Source organism: Chiloscyllium plagiosum, chromosome 48 (genome assembly GCF_004010195.1).
Source record: "Chiloscyllium plagiosum isolate BGI_BamShark_2017 chromosome 48, ASM401019v2, whole genome shotgun sequence".
NCBI classification, from domain to species: domain Eukaryota; kingdom Metazoa; phylum Chordata; class Chondrichthyes; order Orectolobiformes; family Hemiscylliidae; genus Chiloscyllium; species Chiloscyllium plagiosum.
Window position 1 is genome coordinate 2370567 of NC_057757.1, and position 21240 is coordinate 2391806.

General features: G+C 46.6%; 1 protein-coding gene across 4 annotated transcripts in view; it reads right to left on the reverse strand.

The window, feature by feature from the left end:
* The window catches only part of LOC122544312 (retinal guanylyl cyclase 2-like), a 73049-nt gene that overhangs the window by 37058 nt on the left and 14751 nt on the right, over nucleotides 1-21240 (reverse strand). For all 4 annotated transcript variants that reach the window (XM_043683469.1, XM_043683468.1, XM_043683471.1 and 1 more), the window contains exons 4-7: nucleotides 8548-8902; nucleotides 6983-7067; nucleotides 4817-4913; nucleotides 2312-2443 (exon numbers count right to left, since the gene is read on the reverse strand). In XM_043683469.1, the coding sequence (XP_043539404.1) occupies nucleotides 2312-2443; nucleotides 4817-4913; nucleotides 6983-7067; nucleotides 8548-8902 (669 nt within the window). The remainder of the gene's footprint in view (nucleotides 1-2311; nucleotides 2444-4816; nucleotides 4914-6982; nucleotides 7068-8547; nucleotides 8903-21240) is intronic.

A 21240-nucleotide genomic window follows, 5' to 3' on the forward strand; every position in this document is an offset into this window, starting at 1 on the left:
TGTTGGAGCCAAGGAACAGGATCACTTATTTCCCAGGAGCAGAAGTTGCAGTCTCTGACAAAATGTGAAAACACTGGTAACTCTGTTGCCACAGCTGAGACAGAGTCAGTTATCGCTCTAAAGCACTGAGATATAGCACAGCATTTATTACTAAAGATCAGAGGTGCCATTACCTTTCACACAGTGAGTAAAACCGAAGGTTAAAAAAAAACCTGTTTTTATTCCAGCCGTACAAGAAATGTAAGAACATAAGAGACAGTAGGCCATTCAGCCCCTCAAATTTGATCCACCATTTAATGTGACCATGGATGATATTCCATCTCAAATCCACCTATTGTTCCATGTTTCTTATAGTCTGGAGTACACTCAATAATTGATTGTGATTAGCTTTCAAAAGATAGAGAATACCAATCATCTGTGTGAAGTAATTTCTCCTGTGCCCAGTCCTCAATGACTGACCCTTTATTCTAATACCTTAGCCCCTTAATTCCAGATGGGGGAAAACATACCGTCAGTATCTAAAGAGTGCTTGAAGAATTTGCAACGTTTCAGTGAGATAATTCCTCATTCTTCTTAGTTCCAGAGATTGTAGGCTCATTCGCCTCAATCTTTCCCTCTACGCCAACCATTTCAACTCAGGGATCAATCCAGTGAATGCTCCTTCCGTCTCCTCTCCAGCAAATATATCTTTCTTACTTAAGTCCTTCCCAGCTCAGCCAGACTATAAAGAGACTATAAAGACTGGCGCAGGAATTATAGGATTTGCATTTCCGTAGCACCTTTCGTGACATCTTCACGCCTCGCAAAAACACTTCGCAATCAACAAAATCTGTCACTACTATAACGCAGGGGAGTTCAAAGACCCATCCCACCCTGGCAATGTTTTTCTACAACCTCTACCATCGGGGAGAAGGTACAGAAGCCTGAACACACGCACCAGCCGGTTTCAAAACAGTTTCTACCCTACTGTTGTTAGAATACTGAATGGACTCACAAACTGTTAACATTCGCCTGTACCTGTGTCTTTGTTTTTGCCACTGTTTACCTACTATTTACTTATCTATGCTAGTTAAGTCTGTAACCTGCCTACATTGCTCGCATGACAAAGTTTTTCACTGTGCCTCGGTACAATAAATTCAATTCAATTCAGCTAAACATTTTGTTTTTCACTTAATCCACTTGTGAGGTGGGAGTATTTCTTGCCCAGTAACTAACCCACTTCAGAACTGCGATGACAGGCAACCTGCCTATAGACTGCAAAGTACAGGCACATGCCGGGTTTGGTGCGCTTTGGTACAACTCAGTGGCATGCCACAACATTTCAAAGGCACTTAAGGATCGGTGCTGCTGGAATCACACTTGGGTCAGACCAGGAGGAACAGCAGAAGTCCTCCCTAGTCACATCTTCCTTTCAGTGTTGCTGGCTCAAAATCCTGGAACTCCCTCCCCAACGGTGCTGCCTGGGACCCCTACACCACGCGGGTAATTAAGGACGGACAATAGACGCTGGTGCCCACCAGCAAAGTGAATAAATAGAAATCTAAACGTTTTTCCCCAGAGTTGAAATGCCTAAGACTAGGGGACGAGCATTTAAGGTGCCAGGGCAAGTTATTTTTAACAGAGAGAGAGAGTGGTAGAAGTATAGAACTTGCTGCTGGGATGGTGGTGGAGGCAGATACAATAAAGGAGTTCAAAAGACTTTTAGATAAGCGCATGACCACGCAAGAATGGAGGGATGTGGACCGAGGCCAGGGAGAAGGGGTTAGTTTAATTTGGCGTCATGTTCAGCACAACATCGTGGGCCGAAGGGCCTGCTCCTGTGCTGTACTGTTCTATGTTCAGAAGCCTGAACACATGCACCAGACAGTTTCAAAACAGTTTCTACCCTATTGTTGTTAGAATACTGAATGGACTCACAAACTCTTAACATTCACCTGTACCTGTGTTTTATTTTTGCCGCTGTTTACCTATTATTTATTATCTATGCTACCTAACTCTGTGATCTGCCTGTAATTGCTCACAAGTCAAAGCTTTTCACTGTGCCTCAGTACATGTGACAATCAATTCAATTCAATATGTCCTATCTCTTAGGATTATTATTAATTAGACTCGCGTTAATTCAGATTTATTGACTAATTTGGTCTAAAGTCCACCAAGCTGCTGTGGTGGGGTTTTAACCCCAGTTCCCTGGTCCAAACCTCTGGATCAACCCAGTAAAATAACCCCTAACTGCTGTCAGGTGACTGCAAATTATCACATACATTTAGTCTTCATGACCTGCTGCACATCTGAAAGAGAATGGGGACGTTACCTCATATATGGCAATGTTGCTGGTTTCAGGAGTGGCTGCCGCAAAACTTTTCCCCGATGTTGAATGTTTCGGTGTTTTCAAGTCCAAGGCGCTTCTCCCTAAAACAGATGTTTCATTCTCACCGTTCAATCTCTGAAAGCAGACATCAGCAGAAAGACGTAAGGATTTCTCAGAGTGGAGTAGCTCTGGGCTTGCACTTCATTGCCGCACTCTGCAAGTCGCCACGGTCCGACCAGACCAAAGGGTTTCGTTCTCATTCAAGAGGGTAGTGGTTAAACCTTAGGGTCACTGCAGCGATTGGAATGAGATCATCCAGGGGGACCTCACAGAACATGGAGATCCCTGATTGGGCCAGGTTAACAGTCCCAATCAGGGAGCCCTGGCTGACAGATACAAACAGGAGTGGCTGGCGAGACTGGCCATAAACAAGTCCAGGAAGCAGGCCATGGAGGGGAGCATTGGGGCCAATTGCCTGCCCCTGGTTACGTCCATGCCCCGGTGTCTCTGGAGAAGGAGCACGTGGTGTCCACCAACACCCTTCAGCTGTTCAGAGAGAGGTGGGCACCACAGGGAGTGAAGTGATTTATTCCCCCCTCCAACTCTATTTTGATTAACACAGTTAATGATTTTAGTTAACGCAGCTATATTCAGGAAATCTAAATAATCCTTGGCTGAGCATATGGATGATGATGGGATAGTGTAGGGGGATGGGCTTAGATTAGTTCACAGGTTGGCACAACATCAAGGGCCGAAGGGCCTGGTCTATGCTGTATTGTTCTATGTTCTATTTAATCCCTGCCTTCCTCTTCACTATTTGATCAGGCAGCATTGCCCTTTGTCAAGAAGGGCACTGCTGGTCACTGGTCACTCGGGTATGTCCTTACTTCCTGGTGGTGGAACATAAATGAAGGGATATACAAGCTTGTTCCTCACTGAGTCCTACACCTGCGCACACACAACTTGGGGGCTAGGGAAAAAATAAGCACCACCGCTGATAGGCGGTAGTGTGGGGGCAGGGGGGGCGGGGGGGGCGGAAGGGGGGGAGAGGAAAAGAACAGAAAGAAACAAAATGAATTTAAAAAAAAGATAAAAGTAAACAGAAGTGCCAGACCTCCTGTTCACTCTGAGAGCTAGCTCTGAGGGAGCTGGATAAGTGTCCAGGACTCTCCATTTTGTGTCAGGGAGGGGACTGACTCTGAACTGGCTGTCCACATCCAGTGTGTACTGCTACTGATGGATTCTGTTTGTTTTTGGAAGAAACGTGAATCCTGACCTGGCTGAATTATGAAAAAAAAAAGAAAAAGAGCAAACAAACAGGAATGTTGGAGGTTCTGTTCACTCAGAGCTGGCTCAGAGAAAGCCCGACCATTGGCAAGTACTACGCACATGCAAATAAAGGATGACTTGGTGACAGAATACGAGCCTCGTTGGAGTTACTTCAGTCACCACACACCAGGCGAGGGGAGAAGTTCAGAAGGTGGGGACAGGTTCAGTGTTAGCACTGGCACCTCATAGCACCAGGGACCCAGGTTCGATTCCAGCCCCGGGCGACTGTCTGTGTGGAGTTTGCACGTTCTCCCAGTGTCTGCGCGGGTTTCCTCCGGGTGCTCAGGTTTCCCCTCACAGTCCAAAGATGTGCAGGTTAGGGTGGATTGGCCGTGCTAAATTGTCCCATAGTGCCCAGGGATGTGCAGGTTAGGGTGGATTGGCCGTGCTAAATTGTCCCATAGTGCCCAGGGATGTGCAGGTTAGGGTGGATTGGCCGTGCTAAATTGTCCCATAGTGCCCAGCTCTGTGTAGGTCAGGGTGGATTGGCCGTGCTAAATTGTCCCATAGTGCCCAGGGATGTGCAGGTTAGGGTGGATTGGCCGTGCTAAATTGTCCCATAGTGCCCAGCTCTGTGCAGGTTAGGGTGGATTGGCCGCGCTAAATTGTCCCATAGTGCCCAGGGATGTGCAGGTTAGGGTGGATAGGCCGCGCTAAATTGTCCCATAGTGTCCAGGGATGTGCAGGTTAGGGGGGATTGACCGTGCTAAATTGACCCATAGTGCCCAGGGATGTGCACACTAGGTGGATTAGTCACAGTAAACACTTGGTTACAGGGATGGGGTAGGTCTGGGTGGGATGATCTTCAGCGGGTCGGTGTGGATTCGATGGGCCGAATGGTCTGTCCCCACACAGTGGGGAATCAAAGCAGAGCTCTTCATTGTCACCTCAGCCAGTGTGGGAATCGAACCCGTGCTGATGGCATCAGAAACCAGTTTCTTACTGAGCTAACCCGACTGACATAAAACAAGGCAGCAGTGTTGTGACTGAAATAAAAACAGACGATGATGTTGGAGAAACCCAGCAAGTCTGCTCGCGTCTGCGGAGGGAGAAAGCAGAGTTAACGCTGAGTTTCTTCAACAGGTTCTGTTCATGTTTCAGATCTTCAGCATCGCCTATTCTTCGCCTTTCGCATCTTGCTGGAGCTTGACAAAGACAAAGTCGACAAGACCTCCGTACCTTACGGCTGAGCTGTGCGTTAATGAACACCAAATCATCCAGCCTGAGAATGATCTTGTTGGGTCCTGCCGACAGGTGTGGTTTCAGGAAGCGCTTCCTACAACATGTCAGCAAAACAGGTTACATCGCTCTCCTGCCCACCACATTTCTTTCATATCATTCCTGACCCCAGGTTAACCCTAGCCCAGCTCTGCTGTCCCTCAAGCAATGCTGACTGCGTGGGGCTGTCTTCCAAAGTGAAACACACTGGCCTGTTGCCTTACCCTCCCTTCCAACGTGGCAAAAAGAAACAATTCCTACACTGCACGGATTTTTCATTCACAGGATGAGGGCGCCGCTGGCTAGGTCAGCATTAATTGCCCAGAGGACAGTTAAGAGTCAACCACGTTGCTGTAGGTGTGGAGTCACGTGTAGGCCTGACCAGGTAAGGATGGTGGTTTCCTTCCCTGAAGGACATTAGTGAACCAGATGGGTTTCCCTGACAATCGATTCACGGTCACCCTTTGACTCTCAATGCCAGATATTTACTGAATGCCGTGGTGGGATCCGAACCCAGGCCCCCAGAATTACCCAGGAGTATCAGTCCGGTGATAATACCACTAGGCCATCACTTCCCCTCAATGCCCAAAGCTTTGGGTCCACAAGCAATGACACATGATCTTTGAGGCCCAGGAAAGGTTCTAGTTCAGGGTTAACATGGCATTCAAAAGGAGCACAGCAGAATCCTATAAATAGCATTGAGACAGTGACCAAATAACCACACCTTGTGATGCTACTTGAAGAATGCCTGGGGACAAAAGGAATGGGAAAATGCCCCCTGCGCCTACTTGGGAGATCATGGCAACTACTGGGGAAGGCAGATGTAGAAGACCTTAGTTAAACGTCACATTTGAACAACAACACCTCTGACATTGTGGCGCTGACCCACTAACTGTGCAGTGCTCCCTCAATGCTGATTCTCTGACAGTGCGGCGCTCCCTCAGCACTGACCCTCTGACAGTGCGGCGCTCCCTCAGTACTGACCCTCCGACAGTGCGGCGCTCCCTCAGTATTGACCCTGTGACAGAGCGGCGCTCCCTCAGTATTGACCCTGTGACAGAGCGGCGCTCCCTCAGTATTGACCCTGTGACTATGGCACACTGTCCTTAATACTGAAATAGGAATGCTAGCCTAGATTTTCTGCTCAGGTCATAGAGTCATAGAGATGTACAGCACGGAAACAGACCCTTCGATCCAATTCATCCATGTCAACCAGATATCCCAACCCAATCTAGTCCCACCTGCCAACACCCGGCCCATATCCCTCCAAACCCTTCCTATTCATATACCCATCCAGATGCCTCTTAAATGTTGCAATTGTACCAGCCTCCACCACTTCCTCTGGCAGTTCATTCCATACCCGTACCACCCTCTGCGTGAAAATGTTGCCCCTTAGGTCTCTTTTATATCTTTCCCCTCTCACCCTAAACCTATGCCCTCTAGTTCTGGACTCCCCGACCCCAGGAAACAGACTTTGTCTATTTACTCTATCTCTGCCCCTCATGATTTTGTAAACCTCTATAAGGTCACCCCTCAGCCTCCGACGCTCCAGGGAAAACAGCCCCAGCCTGTTCAGCCTCTCCCTGTAGCTCAAACCCTCCAACCCTGGCAACATCCTTCTAAGTCTTTTCTGAACCCTTTCAAGTTTCACAATATCCTTCCGATAAGACAGAGACCAGATTTGCACGCAATATTCCAAAAGTGGCCTAATCATTGTCTTGCACAGCCGCAACATGACCTTCCAACTCCCGTAAGATGTGGGGAATTCTGCATAAGACTTTGTGGCTCAGAGTACAGAAAGAGAAAGATGAAAGTAGAGTGATCTTAGCTCACTGTTAAGGCCACAGTTCCTCACTGATGGAGGGAGAGTTAGGACAATGCAACCCATGTCCTCGTAATTGAATTAACATTGATATATATTATTATGGGAAAGTAAAGTAATTAATTCATTAATTATGGGCAAAAGGACAAAAAAAAGAGCTAGACTGTAAAATTGGGCATGGGGAGTCAATACACAGCCAAATGGCCTCCTTCTGTCTGGGAGATTCTGTGCTTCCGTTGAGAAAGAAATGAAAAATTAGTGGGATAATGCAAATGAAAATATCATAAAATGAGAGATGGCCAAACCTGAAGGAATAGGTTGTGGCTCCACAGATCAGAATCATACAACAGACCATGGTAAACACCAACAGCACAAACATTGGGTCCAATCCTAGGCAAGAGAGAGACAATTCATTATCCCATGGGCTTCAAAGACATTTTCTCACCCAGTTTCAATCATTTACCAATAAATCCAGAGTCACATTTGGTAAACACGCATGGGGGCCTATCACAGCCTCTTGGTTCTCACTCCTTCAACACAGGTGAATATCATTAGCAAGGCCAACACTAGTTGCCCCTTGAACCGAGTGGGCTGATCAGGCATTTCAGACTCCATTTCTTAACCCCATTACAGTTTCAAGGTCAACCACATTGGCTATGGGTTTGGAGTCACATGTAGGCCAGAATGGGTAAGGGCAGCAGATTTCCCTCCCGAAGGGGCATGAAAGACGGGGTTTGGCACGCTTGCCTTCATTGCTCTGTCCTTTGAGTATAGGAATTGTGGCGTCATGTTGAGGGTGTACAGGACATTAGTGAGGCCTCTCCTGGAATACTGTGTCCAGTTCTGGTCGCCTTGTTATAGGAAGGATATTATTAATCCGGAGATGGCTCAGAAGAGATTTACCAGGATGTTGCCGGGGATGGAAGGTTCGAGTTATGGGGAGAGGCAGGATAGGCCGGGACTTTTTTTGCTGGAGCGTCAGAAGTTGACAGGTGACCTGAAAGAAGTTTATAAAATAATGAGGTAGGATTAAAGGGGATTTCAAGACTAGGGCGCACATTTTTAAGGAGATAGGAGAGAGATTTAAAAAAGACATGAGGGAAAATTGTTCACACAGAGGGTGGTTTGCGTGTGGAATGAACTTCCTGAGGAAGTGGTGGATGTGGGTACAGTTACAATGTTTAAAAGATAATAGGATAGGTACATGAAGAGGAAAGGTTTGGAGGGATTTGGGCCAGGAGGAGGTAGGTGGGAACTAGTTTAGTTTGGGATTATGGATTGGATGGGCCAAAGGGTCTGTTTCCATATTGTCGGACTCAATGAGTGAACCAGATAGGCTTTTACAACAATCAATAATAGTTTCATGATCACCATCTCTGTAATGACCTATTAATTTTAGATTTATTTTAATGGATGGAATCCAAACTCCGACAGCTAATCCTCTGGATTATTAGTTCAGGGACATTACCACAACACCAACCTCTCTTCGCAACTGATTATTATTACATTATGGTCTGGAAAATACTGCCAAGAAACTATCTGACATCTCCTTCAGGTGAAGCAATTTGCAGATAGGTTGGAGGACGAGGAGACGCATTGAGACCACCTGGGTTGGAGGCAGTCCTGAAGGAGGTTCATTGAGTTGATCCTGGGTGTGGAGGGTTGAAGAACTTAGGAGATCGAACAAACTTCTTAAAGGTGGAGATAAGTTTAGGGAGGGAATCCCAGAGGGCTTAGGGCCCTGGCTCGGCCATCAATGTAGGACTGATTAAAAATGGGAGTGATAAGAGGGAGGGGGTTGCAGGCCAGAGAGGGTCTTGAAGGGATGGGATACCAAGGGTGAGAATGTTTAACTAACAACTGATCTCACCTCCTGTACAGACTTCCTTGGAATCAAACCAGCAGTCAGCATCTGTTCCAGGGACTGAGCCCTGTGGGAAATGGATGGCAGTGCCAAGATATTTCAAGGTTCCTGTAGCCATGTTGATTGAGTGAGTTGCCTTCAGTCGGCTCCCCCTCCCATCAGTGTCCAAAACCACATAGTCAGCAATGACTACTCCATCTTTGTCCGTCTGCATGGCTTGGTTAAATCCTTCAAACTCCATCCCACTGGTGTGTTGGGCGATGCTTGTCTCAGCCACCCCCTTGCTTCCCTGGTAGGCACTGTCCACTGCTTTGGCCAAGTAGTATATTGCATTGTAGATGGTGCCAAATAATGGGGAGACCTGTTGGAAGGAGCACAGGCTAACAGTGGGTAATTACCAAGAGCAATAGGTACAGGACAGGCCATTCAGCCCAACTTGTCTGTTCTGCTTTTCTGAAAGAGCTGCCAGGCTTAGACAGAGAATTATCATGCATAGCAGCAATCAGTCCACCATGTCTGTGCTGTCTCTCTCTAAGGGCAATTGAGCTACATCAGATCTTATCACCCCTTTCTCAATTGTTCTGCAAACTCTCCATCTCTTCAGAAGCATTAATCTCCAAAACTATTTCAAAGCCACGTTTGAATCTGCTTCCAACATTCGCTCAGACAACACATCGCTGACAACCCCGTTTTAGGCTCATCCTCAACATGGACAATGTATCAATGTGAGGGGAGAGTACTGGGAGTAAGTCACAGTCTGAAACCCAGTGAAAGCATTCAGATGGGTTGCACAGAGTACAGTCTAGGCGTTGGGAAGGTGCCATACCCCCTCACAGTTGCAGTATGGAGTAACTGTCGTACAGTTCAACATGGTTAATGTCCTTCCTATCTCTCAGCTTTCCTACTTTATCAAAGAACAGGGAGCATTCTCCTCAGTGTCCCAACCAATGTTCACTCCTTCCACTGCCGACACAGTGAAGCAGCAATGTGTACCATCTATAAGACACTCTGCAGCAACTCACCTCCTTTGACAACAAACCCCTGACCGCGACCACCTTGAATAGGGTAGACAGTGGATGATGACGTCAACTTGTACGAGGGGCCATAGCTACAAATTGAGGGGTAATAGATTTAAGACAGATATCAGAGGCAGGTTCTTTACTCAGAGAGTGGTAAGGGTGTGGAATGCCCTGCCTGCTAATGTAGTTAACTCAGCCACATTAGAGGCATTTGAACAGTCCTTGGGTAAGCACATGGACAATGATGGGATAGTATAGGGGGATGGGCTTAGATTAGTTCACAGGTCGGCGCAACATCGAGGGCTGAAGGGCCTGTTCTGCGCTGTATTGTTCTATGTTCTATGTTCTCCTCTGAGCCACTCATCACCCAGACTTAGAAATATATCGCCTCCCCTTCAGTGTCGCTGGGACAAGACCCTGGAACCCCCTCCCCAAGGGCATTGTGGTTCAACCCACAGTAGGTGGACTGTAACAGTTCAAGAAGGCAGCTCACCCCCACCTTATAGAACATAGAACATAGAAGAATACAGCGTTCCTAACATACCTATAGAAAGCCTTAGGGTTTTCCCTAATCCTATCGACTAAGGACCTTTCATGTCCCCTCCTTGCTGCTTCTTGAGGATAGAGAGAGATGGGAATTAAAAAGTGGAACAGCCAGTGACTCAAAACACCCCGTGAAGGAATAAATGAAATATTTCCCCCTCAGCATAAATCATTAAAAACAAATGTTTGCATTATTATCACTACACATTCAATGGGAGGTTGCTGCGCACAAATTGACTGCCCATTACAACAGTGATTATAATTTGAAAGTACTTAATTAGCTGTGAAGCACTTTGAGCCATGTTGAGGTGGTCAAAGGCGCAACAAAAATTCCAAGTTCCTTTCCCCCCAGGCAATAATATGTATTTTATTAGGCATACCCCATCACGAACAATAAACTTGTAAAATCTTTAAATCCCATGATGCAGGAGGAGGCTATTCAGCCCATCCTGTTCATACCAGCCCTTTGAACAAAGTATCCAATTCACCCCAATCATTTTTCCAACTTTTAGTGGGCGGCACAGTGGCACAGTGGTTAGCACTGCTGCCTCACAGCGCCAGAGACGCGGGGTTCAATTCCCGCCTCAGGCGACTGACTGTGTGGAGTTTGCACGTTCTCCCCGTGTCTGCGTGGGTTTCCTCCGGTTTCCTCCCACAGTCCAAAGATGTGCAGGTCAGGTGAATTGGCCATGCTAAATTGCCCGTAGTGTTAGGTAAGGGGTAAATGTAGGGGTATGGGTGGATTGTGCTTCGGCGGGGCGGTGTGGACTTGTTGGGCCGAAGGGCCTGTTTCCACACTGTAAGTAATCTAATCTAATCTAATCTAAAACACAGTCACAGAGTCATACAGCACTGAAACAGCCCAACCAGTCCACGCCGACCATAACCCCAAACTAAACTAGTCCCACCTGCCTGCTCCTGGCCCATATGCCTCCAAATCTTTCCTATTCATGAACTTATCTTTTAAACATTGTAATTGTACCCACATCCACCATTTCCCAGGAAGTTCATTCCACACGCGAACCGCACTCTGTGTACAAAATTTGCCTCTTTTTAAAAAAATCTCTATCCTCTCACCTTAAAAGTGTGCCCACGAGTCTAGAAATCCCCATCCGAGGGAAAAGACACCAACTATTAACTCTATCTGTTCCCCTCAGTATTTTACAGACTTCTATCAGTTCACCCCAGACCTCCTATGCTCCTGCAAACTTCTTCCCTTCCAGTGTTTCTTTAACACCTTTTTTGCAAGTTCCTGGTGAATCGGCTTCCACTGCCTTTGCAAATCACAACAAATCACTGTTTTAAGGGTAAACGTGCTAAAAAATATAGGCAGGTTATTTACCTTCCAGTCTGCCTAAGTAAAGCTGCATTAGTTAAAGAAGATTAAGCAGTGACCATCCTCAACGTAATCTGATTGTTTTGTATAAATGCCTTGGTTTAATTCAGCACAGAGCCTTTTAGACTTAATTCCACTGACTGAGCACTGCCTGATAATACTGAAGCCAGAGAGGCAGGGAGTTGTCCAGATGGAAGACTCATCCAGAGGAGAGGCAAATTTTTTTTTCACAAAGCCAGGCACGAGAATCCAGCCCAACGCTCCTGATGCAGCACCGAGAGAGTGCCGCATTATCAGAAGGTCATCTTTCAGATGCAACTCAGCAGTGACCCTCCTACATTCTGCAGACACAATGGGAGGACTGCCAAAAAAAGTGTCCTTCTTGAAAAGTGTACCACAAGAACATGAGCTAAATTAATGTAGGTGACACGGTGGCTCAGTGGTTAGCGCTGCTGCCTCACAGCACCAGGGACCGGGGGTCAATCCCACCCTCGAGCGACTGTCTGTGTGGAGTTAGCACATTCTCCCTGTGTCTGTGTGGGCTTCCCCCGGGTGCTCAGGTTTCCTCCCAGAGTCCAGGGATGTGCAGGTTAGGTTGGATTGGCCGTGCTAACTTGTTCCATGGTGTCCAAGGATATGCACGTTATGGTGGATTGGCTGTGCTAAATTATCCCATAGTGCCCAGGGATGTGCAAGTCAGGGTGGATTGACTGTGCTAAATTGTTCCATTGTGTCCAGGGACGTTCAGGCTAACTGGGTTACCCAGGGTGACAGGGATAGGTTATGGACATAAGTCTCAGTGGGATACTATTTGGAGGGATTGGTCTGGATTCGATGGGCTGAATGGCTGCTATGAATGACTGCGAAGATTCTATGAAAATCAGCTATGATGGATCAGACATAGCGTAAGAATGGGTGCGAAGCATTTCTGTTCCCACGATCTTTTTCCTTGACTCTTTGGTATCACCATGAAGAAAGAAAACTGCCTGATAATACTGAAGCCAGAGAGGCAGGGAGTTGTCCAGATGGAAGACTCATCCAGAGGAGAGGCAGATTTTTTTTTTCACAAAGCCAGGCACGAGAATCCAGCCCAAAGCTCCTGATGCAGCACTGAGGGAGTGCCGCATTATCAAAAGGCCATCTGTCAGATGCAACTCAGCAGTGGCCTCTCCCACATTCCACAGATACGATGGGAGGACTGCCAAAAAAAAGTGTCCTTCTTGAAAACTATACCACAATAATCAGAGCGAAATTAATGCAGGAGACATGGTGGCACAGTGGTTAGCGCCTCACAGCACCAGGGACCCAGATTCGATCCCACCCTCGGGTGACTGTCTGTGTGGAGTTTGCACGTTCTCCCTGTGCGTGCGTGGGTTTCCTCCGGTTCTCCGGTTTCCTCACATAGTCGAAGGATGTACAGGTTAGGGTAGATTGGCCATGCTAAATTGTCCCATAGTGCCCAGGGATGTGCAGGTCAGGGTGGATTGGTTATGCTAAATTGTCCCATAGGGCCCAGGGATGTGCTGGTTAGGGTGGACTGGCCATGCTAAATTGTCCCATAGTGCCCAGGGATGTGCAGGTCCGGGTGGATTGGTTATGCTAAATTGTCCCATAGGGCCCAGGGATGTGCTGGTTAGGGTGGACTGGCCATGCTAAATTTAGATTTTTAGATTTTAGATTACTTACAGTGTGGAAATAGGCCCTTTGGCCCAACAAGTCTACACTGACCCTCTGAAGAGCAACCCATCCAGACCCATTCCCCTACATTTACCCCTTCACCTAACACTACGGGCAATTCAGCACGGCCAATCCACCCTAACCTGCACATTTTTGGACTGTGGGAGGAAACCAGAGCACCCGGAGGAAACCCACGCAAACACGGGGAGAATGTGCAAACTCCACACAGAGTTGTCCCATGGTGTTCAGGGATGTGCAGGTCAGGGTGGATTGGCCGTGCTAAATTGCATCCATGCTGCAGAAGCATGAGCAGGAGATCCAGGGCCTTGGGGAGAGGCTGGTGGAGGGTCCAACTAAGGCCTTGGAAGCTGCGATGGAGTCTTCATCCAGTCGAATCCAGGTGCTGGAGCGAGAGGTGCGGGCCTTGCGAGACCATATCGACGACCTCGAAAATAGAGGTCAGAGGATAAATCTCCAAATTGTCGGGCTCCCTGAAGGTGAGGAAGGTGAGCAGCCAGTCAGCTTCTTTGAAAACTGGCTGCCGAAGTGTTTGGGCCTTCACACCGAGTCCAGCAGGCTGCAGATTGAAAGGGCTTATCGGGTTACAGTGCACAGGTCAGGCCCAGTGCAGTGCCCCAGCTCGGTCCTAGTGCACCTCCACTCATATAAGGACAAGCAAAAAGTCATAGAAGCTTCCAGTTCCCTGGGAAATGATCCGCAGGCACTGCTGTACAAGGGATCAAAAATCAACTTTTTCCAGGATTTCTCTGCAGCTGTAATCCGAAAGAGGAAGTCCTTCGATGAAGTTAAAAAGAGGCTGAGGAACCTGGGCATCCAGTACTCCATGAGATACCCCACAGTACTTCGTTTCAGCCACGAGGACTCGGTTTATACATTTGACTCGGCGGATAAGGCTAAAAACTTTGTGGACACTTTAAAATAGATGGATTAGCCTGAGGAATACGGTTAATGTTTGTTCTCTTTTCTATCTTTCCCCATGTTTTCTCTTCCTTTTTTTAATTCCTTTCTTTCTCCCTAATAATTTCCTTTTTGGAAAGGGGGAAACAGACCTTGGAATAAGTTGTTCCTTTTTTTGAATAACTGGATTTTCTGATGGGAAATTTTGTGAATGTTCTTTGTTTGTCTCTCCCCCATTTCTTTTTTGTTTGTTTTTCTTTCAGTCACATGTAGGGGTGACATGAAGCCAGGGATGGGTGGAGTGTTCATCCTGACTTGGCCTTTTTTTCTGTTGATTTAAGGATCATCTGGTTTTTTTTTCTGGCCTAAGGCTGGGGCACAGTCCGGGTTTGAAGGAGCTGTGAAGGAGGGGATGGGGAGGGTGAGTGCCCCCTATGGGCAGGGGGAAAGAGTCTTCCATTCAAGGTTTTATAGTTGGTTTCTTTGTAGTTTTTTGGAGTAAGTTGTTTATAATTATGATAGAGTAGTTTTTGTATATATAGCTTTTCGATTCTATGAGTCTTTATTTACTTATGCTTGGCAATTTGTAAGCAGGATTCTCCCTCTGAGGGGGTTCAAGGGTCTCTGAAAGGAGATATGGCTAAGTGTCTTATTAAATGGTGCACCTGGAACATTAAGGGAAGTAATTCACCTGTTAAAAGGAAAAAAGTGCTTTCTAGCCTTAGGAGGGAAAGGGTTGATATCGCTATGTTGCAGGAAACCCATCTTGATGATGGGGAACACCTGAAATTACAACAGGGGGGGTTATGACCGGGTATTCTTTTCATCCTTTACTACTAAAAGTAGGGGAATGGCGGTACTTATCCAGAAAAATCTTCCGTTCACATTATTAGAGCAGGTGAAAGATGAGCAGGGACGGTTTGTGATACTTAAAGCCCTGATAGATGGGGAGGAATATGGCATTTTAAATGTCTACTGTCCTCCGGCGCATCCCCTCATATTTTTGATTAGTACTTTCTCTAAGTTGAGTGCTTTTGGAACACGGCACATTATTATGGGGGGGGGATTTTAATTGTCTTTTGGATCCGACAGTGGACAGGATGCCTTGTGGGCCCCCAACTCTTTCTTCGCAGGCCAAGCAGGTGGTTGACTTATGTGAGGAGTTGGGGCTGGTGGATATTTGGAGATGTCTTCATCTTACCGGCAGGGACGTCACCTTTTTTTTCAAACCCACATGAATGTCACACGAGGATTGACCTCTTTCTGGCTCCCTCGGCCCCTACTGGATTCAATTATGAGTTGTAAAATTGGGAATATAGCTATCTCTGATCACTCGGTGGTATATTTGGAGGTTAAGGCCAAGAGTGAAGGGCTGGGTTTGCGGCACTGGCATCTGGACCCTTTTCTCCTTAAGGATTCCAAATTTGTGGAATACTTTTTGAAGGAATTTCAGGAATTCTTGACTAACTACTCAGGCACGGCTAGTAGTCCATCAATGCTGTGGGAGACTGCTAAGGCCTTTGCTAGGGGATTAGGTATTTCCTATTCGGTTAGCTGGAAACGACAGAAGGAGGAACAGCAGTGTCTATTTGATACGCGGTTGCAAGCCGCTGAGGCGGCACATTTTGCGCGGCATTCGGTGACAAAGCTACAGCGGATCACGGCCCTTCAGGCTGCCTTGAATTCAATACTGACACAAAACGCAAAGAAAGAACTTGCTTTTGCTAGACAAAGGGCTGTTCGAATATGGGGATAGGCCAGGGAAGTATTTAGCCGACCTGACTAGGAAAAAGCGTGCTCCCCAATCCATTGCTGCAATCAGAGACAGCGTTGGGGTCCTTACATATGATGCTAAAAAGATTAATGAAGCTTTTCGGAGCTTTTACTCTGAATTGTATTGGTCTGAAGATTGCGAAGACAGGAGGGCTAAAATGGAGACCTTTTTTAAGACTCTGGACCTCCCAGGGGTAACCTTGGAACAGGCCTCGCTCCTTAATGCCCCCTTGACAGTTCAGGAAATACAGTTACTCTGAATTGTATTGGTCTGAAGGTTGCGAGGACAGGAGGGCGAAAATGGAGACTTTTTTAAGACTCTGGACCTCCCAGGGGTAACCTTGGAACAGGCCTCGCTCCTTAATGCCCCCTTGACAGTTCAGGAAATACAGGAGGCAGCTCGGCAACTTCAGAGTGGGAAAGCGCATGGCCCTGATGGTCTCCCGGGTGAGTTTTATAAGGAGTTAATTGGGATTCTGTCAGGGCCAACTTTGGAGATGTACAATCACTCCTATATGCATGAATGCCTACCACTATCTTTGAGACAAGCTAATATTTCCTTAATTCTTAAGAAGGGGAAGGTTCCTGAGGATTGTGCCTCATACAGGCCCACCTCTCTATTAAATTCAGATTTCAAGATTCTGTCCAAGATCCTGGTGCTGAGATTGGAAAGGGTGTTGCCCCATATTGTTAAAGAGGACCAGACAGGCTTTATAAGGGGCCGTAGGTCCTCTAATAATATTAGAAGGTCTCTGAATGTGGTTCAAGTTTGTCAGCAACCATCGATTCAGGGGTTGGTGATTTCCTTAAATACAGAGAAAGCATTTGACCGGGTGGAATGGCCGTATCTTTTTTATGTCTGAGAACAGTTTGGGTTGGGTGGGGTCTTTGCCTGGTGGGTGGAGGTTTTAAATCGCCACCCTCTGGCCGCGGTCATCACCAGCAGGGCGAAGTCTGGGAATTTTAGGATTGGTAGGGGTAGTCGGCAAGGCTGCCCCCCTCTCACTGTTGGTGGTAGAGCCGCTGGCAGAGGCCACTCGTCAGAACGTCCACATAACCGCCCCGGAAGTGGGATCGAGGGCACACAAGATTACACTGTACGCAGATGATGTCCTTCTGTCTTTATCGAACTCGATGACCTCCATACCCAATTTGATACAATGTATCAATTCATTTGGGGCTATTTCAGGAAATAAAATTAACTTTGCAAAATCGGAGGCTATGCCTTTGGGGAACCTTAAGGATGTGCCAGAAGTTGAAGGTGGCCCTAAGTTCCCTTTTAAGTGGTCACGGGCAGGGTTCCGGTACCTAGGCATTTTGATCTGTTATTTCGGACTAACTTTGCTCACTTACTTGACAAAGACTGAAAGACTGGAGCGACTGGGCTTGTATACCCTTGATTTAGAAGGCTAAGAGGGGAGCTGATTGAGACATATAAGATTATTAAAGGATTGGACACTCTGGAGGCAGGAAACATGTTTCCGCTGATGGGTGAGTGACGAACCGGAGGACACAGCTTAAAAATACGGGGTAGACCATTTAGGACAGAGATGAGGAGAAACTTCTTCACCCAGAGAGTGGTGGCTGTGTGGAATGCTCTGCCCCAGAGGGCAGTGGAGGCCCAGTCTCTGGATTCATTTAAGAAAGAGTTGGATAGAGCTCTCAAGGATAGTGGAATCAAGGGTTATGGAGATAAGGCAGGAACAGGATACTGATTAAGGATGATCAGCCATGATCATATTGAATGGTGGTACAGGCTCGAAGGGCAGAATGGCCGACTCCTGCACCTATTGTCTATTGTCTCTTGACAATATTAGGCGAGATCTCCAGAGATGGGAGGCTCTTCCAATTTCATGGCTGGGCCAGATATCTCTCATTAAGATGAATATTTGCTTTATCCCATGTGTATGCTCCCTATAATGTTTCCCAGGTCAACGCTGCAGAAGCTTATGGGGTGGTTTGGTTCCTTTGTCTGGCATCATGTGCGGCCTCTCATCAAACTTACTAAATTGCAGTTGCCTCAACGAGGGGAGGAGTTGATTTCCCAGACATCAGAAGGTATCAATTGAGTTCCTTGCTATCCTTTGTGTGCGATTGGGTAGGTAATAATCCAAACTCAATATGGCTGGATACTGAGGCCTCCCAGGCAAAGTGCCCTCTTACTAACCTGCTGTTAATGGATAAGATGAGAACAGTAATGGACCACTGTCGGAACCCCATTGTCATTAGTACAGTCAAGGCATGGAGGGTGATGTGTCAGAGTGAGGGTTGTTTATCCAAGACTTCGCCACTTACACCTATAGTTGGCATGTCAGGGTAACGACCAGGGATGATGGTCTCAGGGTTCAAACTATGGGCAGCGAGAGGAGTTTCTAGTTTGGGAGACTTGTTTGAGGGGGAAGTTATGAGGTCGTTTGAGCAGCTGAGCCGCAAATACGGGTTGCCCAGCAGAGATCTTTTCCGTTTTTTTCAGGTTAGGGATTTTATCCAGAAGAAGACTACATTTCTCACTGAGCCCTATAAGCCCGATACAGAGAGGCTGTTGCTACGTTCCACAAGCACCCTTTCAGTTAGTGCCCTCTATCGCCTGCTGGGTGGCAGGGCCTGGCAGGGTATTAACCGGTTATGTGAGGTCTGGAAGCAAGAGCTAGGAGTGGAGATCTCTTCTGAAACATGGGAGAACATACAGGAGAATACTCGAAAGATCTCAATCTGTAACAGGACATGCGCTACGCAGTTAAAAGTTCTGCACAGGGCATATCTGGCACCAGGCTATCTGGCAAAGTTTAAAAAAGGGGCATCTTCAGTGTGCCCCAAATGTAAAATAAGTGTAGGTATTCTTACCCATTGCTTCTGGACATGCCACAGGCTCCGTGTTTACTGGAGCACTGTGGCGGGAGAGATAGGGAGGGTATTGAGGACTGGAGTCAAAGTATACCCGATATCTCTCCTCTTAGGTCTACCAAATTTACCATCTTTAGACGGGCATGGGAAGAAACTATTTAATATTCTTGCACACTGTGCACGGAAGAATATTCTGATGAATTGTGTGTCTGAGAACCCGCTGGGCTTGCTGGGATGGCAGAAATTAGTTACGGAGCACATTCCCTTGGACCTTTTTACAAACATGATGCACCACACAGCAGACCATTTTTATAATACACGGCAGCCCTACTTGAGTTATTTGGATATAGATTTGTCAGTTGTCTTAACTAGGGCGTTTGTCTAACCAGGTTGGTTGGATTTGTCAAGCCCTGGCCCCTGGAGGGGGTCTCCTGAGTTAATACGGGTAAAAATACAACGCTCCCATTCCTTTGTTTGGGAGCTTTGCGCGGAGCATAGCTGTTCTGTATTTTGTGTTTTTAAGAATTTTTTTTGCTTTTTTTTTTGGTGTTGCTTTGCACAGTGTCAGGGTTTGTTTTTTATTATAGGGTAGGTTAGTAGTTGATAGACAGTAGTTGTATTGTAATTTGTGGGGTTTTTTTGTTTTTATTATACTGATATTTGTTATTGATTGTACTTTTCAATAATTTTACATGTTTGTAAAGTTAAAAAAATTTGCAAATAAATATATTTTCGAAAAAAAAACCCACTGGTCATTACACCCATTGTTTGCAGGAGCCAGCTGTGTGTAAATTGGCTGCTGCGCCTACATTACAACGGTGGCAGCATTTATTTACTTGCCAGGGAGTGAGTTGTGATACAAAAGGCGCATTTGCACCGTACAAATGGTGAATCACCAGTCGTTAGAATTCATACACTCTCCTGGCGAGTAAAAATGGACTGTGATCAGTAACAGAACTGATTTTCCCTTTCTGTATCCCAGAAGCTCTCAGTTTACCTGGCATAGCGCAATTGACTACAAATTGTGGGGAAGGAGTGGAACTGAAGTCTCTAAAAAGCCATTAATCCAAGCATGACCATTCAGATAGCAGACTAAACTAAACTGACTCTCTTTTGTTCACGTCAGAAGTCACACTACACCAGGTTATAGTCCAACAGGTTTATGTGAAATCACAAGCTTTCAAAGCGCAGCTCCTTTATTGGGTGAACCTTCGTTAGCTGTGCTCCAAAAGCTTATGGTTTCAAATAAACCTGCACATCCCTGGGCACTATGGAACAACTTAGCAAGGCCAATCCACCCTAACCCGCACATCCCTGGGCACTATGGAACAACTTAGCACGGCCAATCCACCCTAACCTGCACATCCCTGGGCACTATGGGACAATTTAGCACGGCCAATCCACCCTAACCCCCAAATTGTGGTGTGTGGGAAACCGAAGCACCAGGCAGAAACACACACACACACACACACACACTGTGAATGTGCAAGCTCCACACAGACAAGGCTGGAATCAAACCCTGGTCCCCAGGGTTATGAGGCAGTGGTGCTAAGCACTCAGCCACCACGCCACCCTTACATCAGCCACAATCGCACTGAGTGGAATAGCAGGCTCGAAGGGCTGAGTGGTTCACATCTGGTCCTGTCTTAGCTGTTCATATCAAGTCCCTGTCTCCAGGCACCAAGTTTGAGACCCATCCCTGAGACTGGGATGTGACAGTCAGGGAAAAAGGTGCATTCACAATGTGGATGAACCAGTTGAGCCACTGTCTGTAAACTCTTCCCAAAACATGTCAATGGCAGGAGCCAGCTGTATCATGGAGCAAACATTAGAACCTCTCCCATCATTACTTAGACTGCAACTGTGCACGTATAATGTGTGATCCAATCGCACTAGAGCTGTGATGAAATAGAGGCGAGGAAAGGGAGCGAGGGTATGAATCAAATCATCCTTGATTTCACTGAATGGGACAGCAGGCTTGAAGGGCTGAACAGCCTCCCGTTCCTGCGTGACAGAGAAATGAGGGCAGCGAAATCAAAAAGCAGCAAGGACAGTGCAGGAGAGAGAGAGAGAGAGAGAGAGAGAGAGAGAGAGAGAGAGAGAGAGAGAGAGAGAGAGAGAACGAGAACCTGCATAGTTACTGCCTTTGCTGTTTAAATTCGTGTATCGCTGGACATCAGAGTACATCTGGGGAATATTAACAAAGAGTGAAATTCACAACTAATCTTGGAGGAACTGTTGGGCAAAGTTCACAGCACAGAATCCGATAAGTTCATTGTTGTTTTAAGTCTGTCCAAGAGAGAGGCTGCAGTAGTGAGTACAGTGGATTCTTTCTTGATTATATGTTTTTGGAGATAAGTCTCTTGATTAAACTTAAAATATAAGCCATAGCTATTAATTTAACCTGGGGCAGTGTTTGTAGAGGAATAAGAACTGTGTTATTTTCTGGGTCTGTAGATTGTGAAGGAACAAAAATGGCCTTTGCAGTGATATGTACTTCTTGTCAGATGTGGGAGTTTAAAGAGAGTTTAAGGGTTACTGCGGATTATAGCTGCCATAAATGCTGTTGGATGCAAATCTTATCAGATC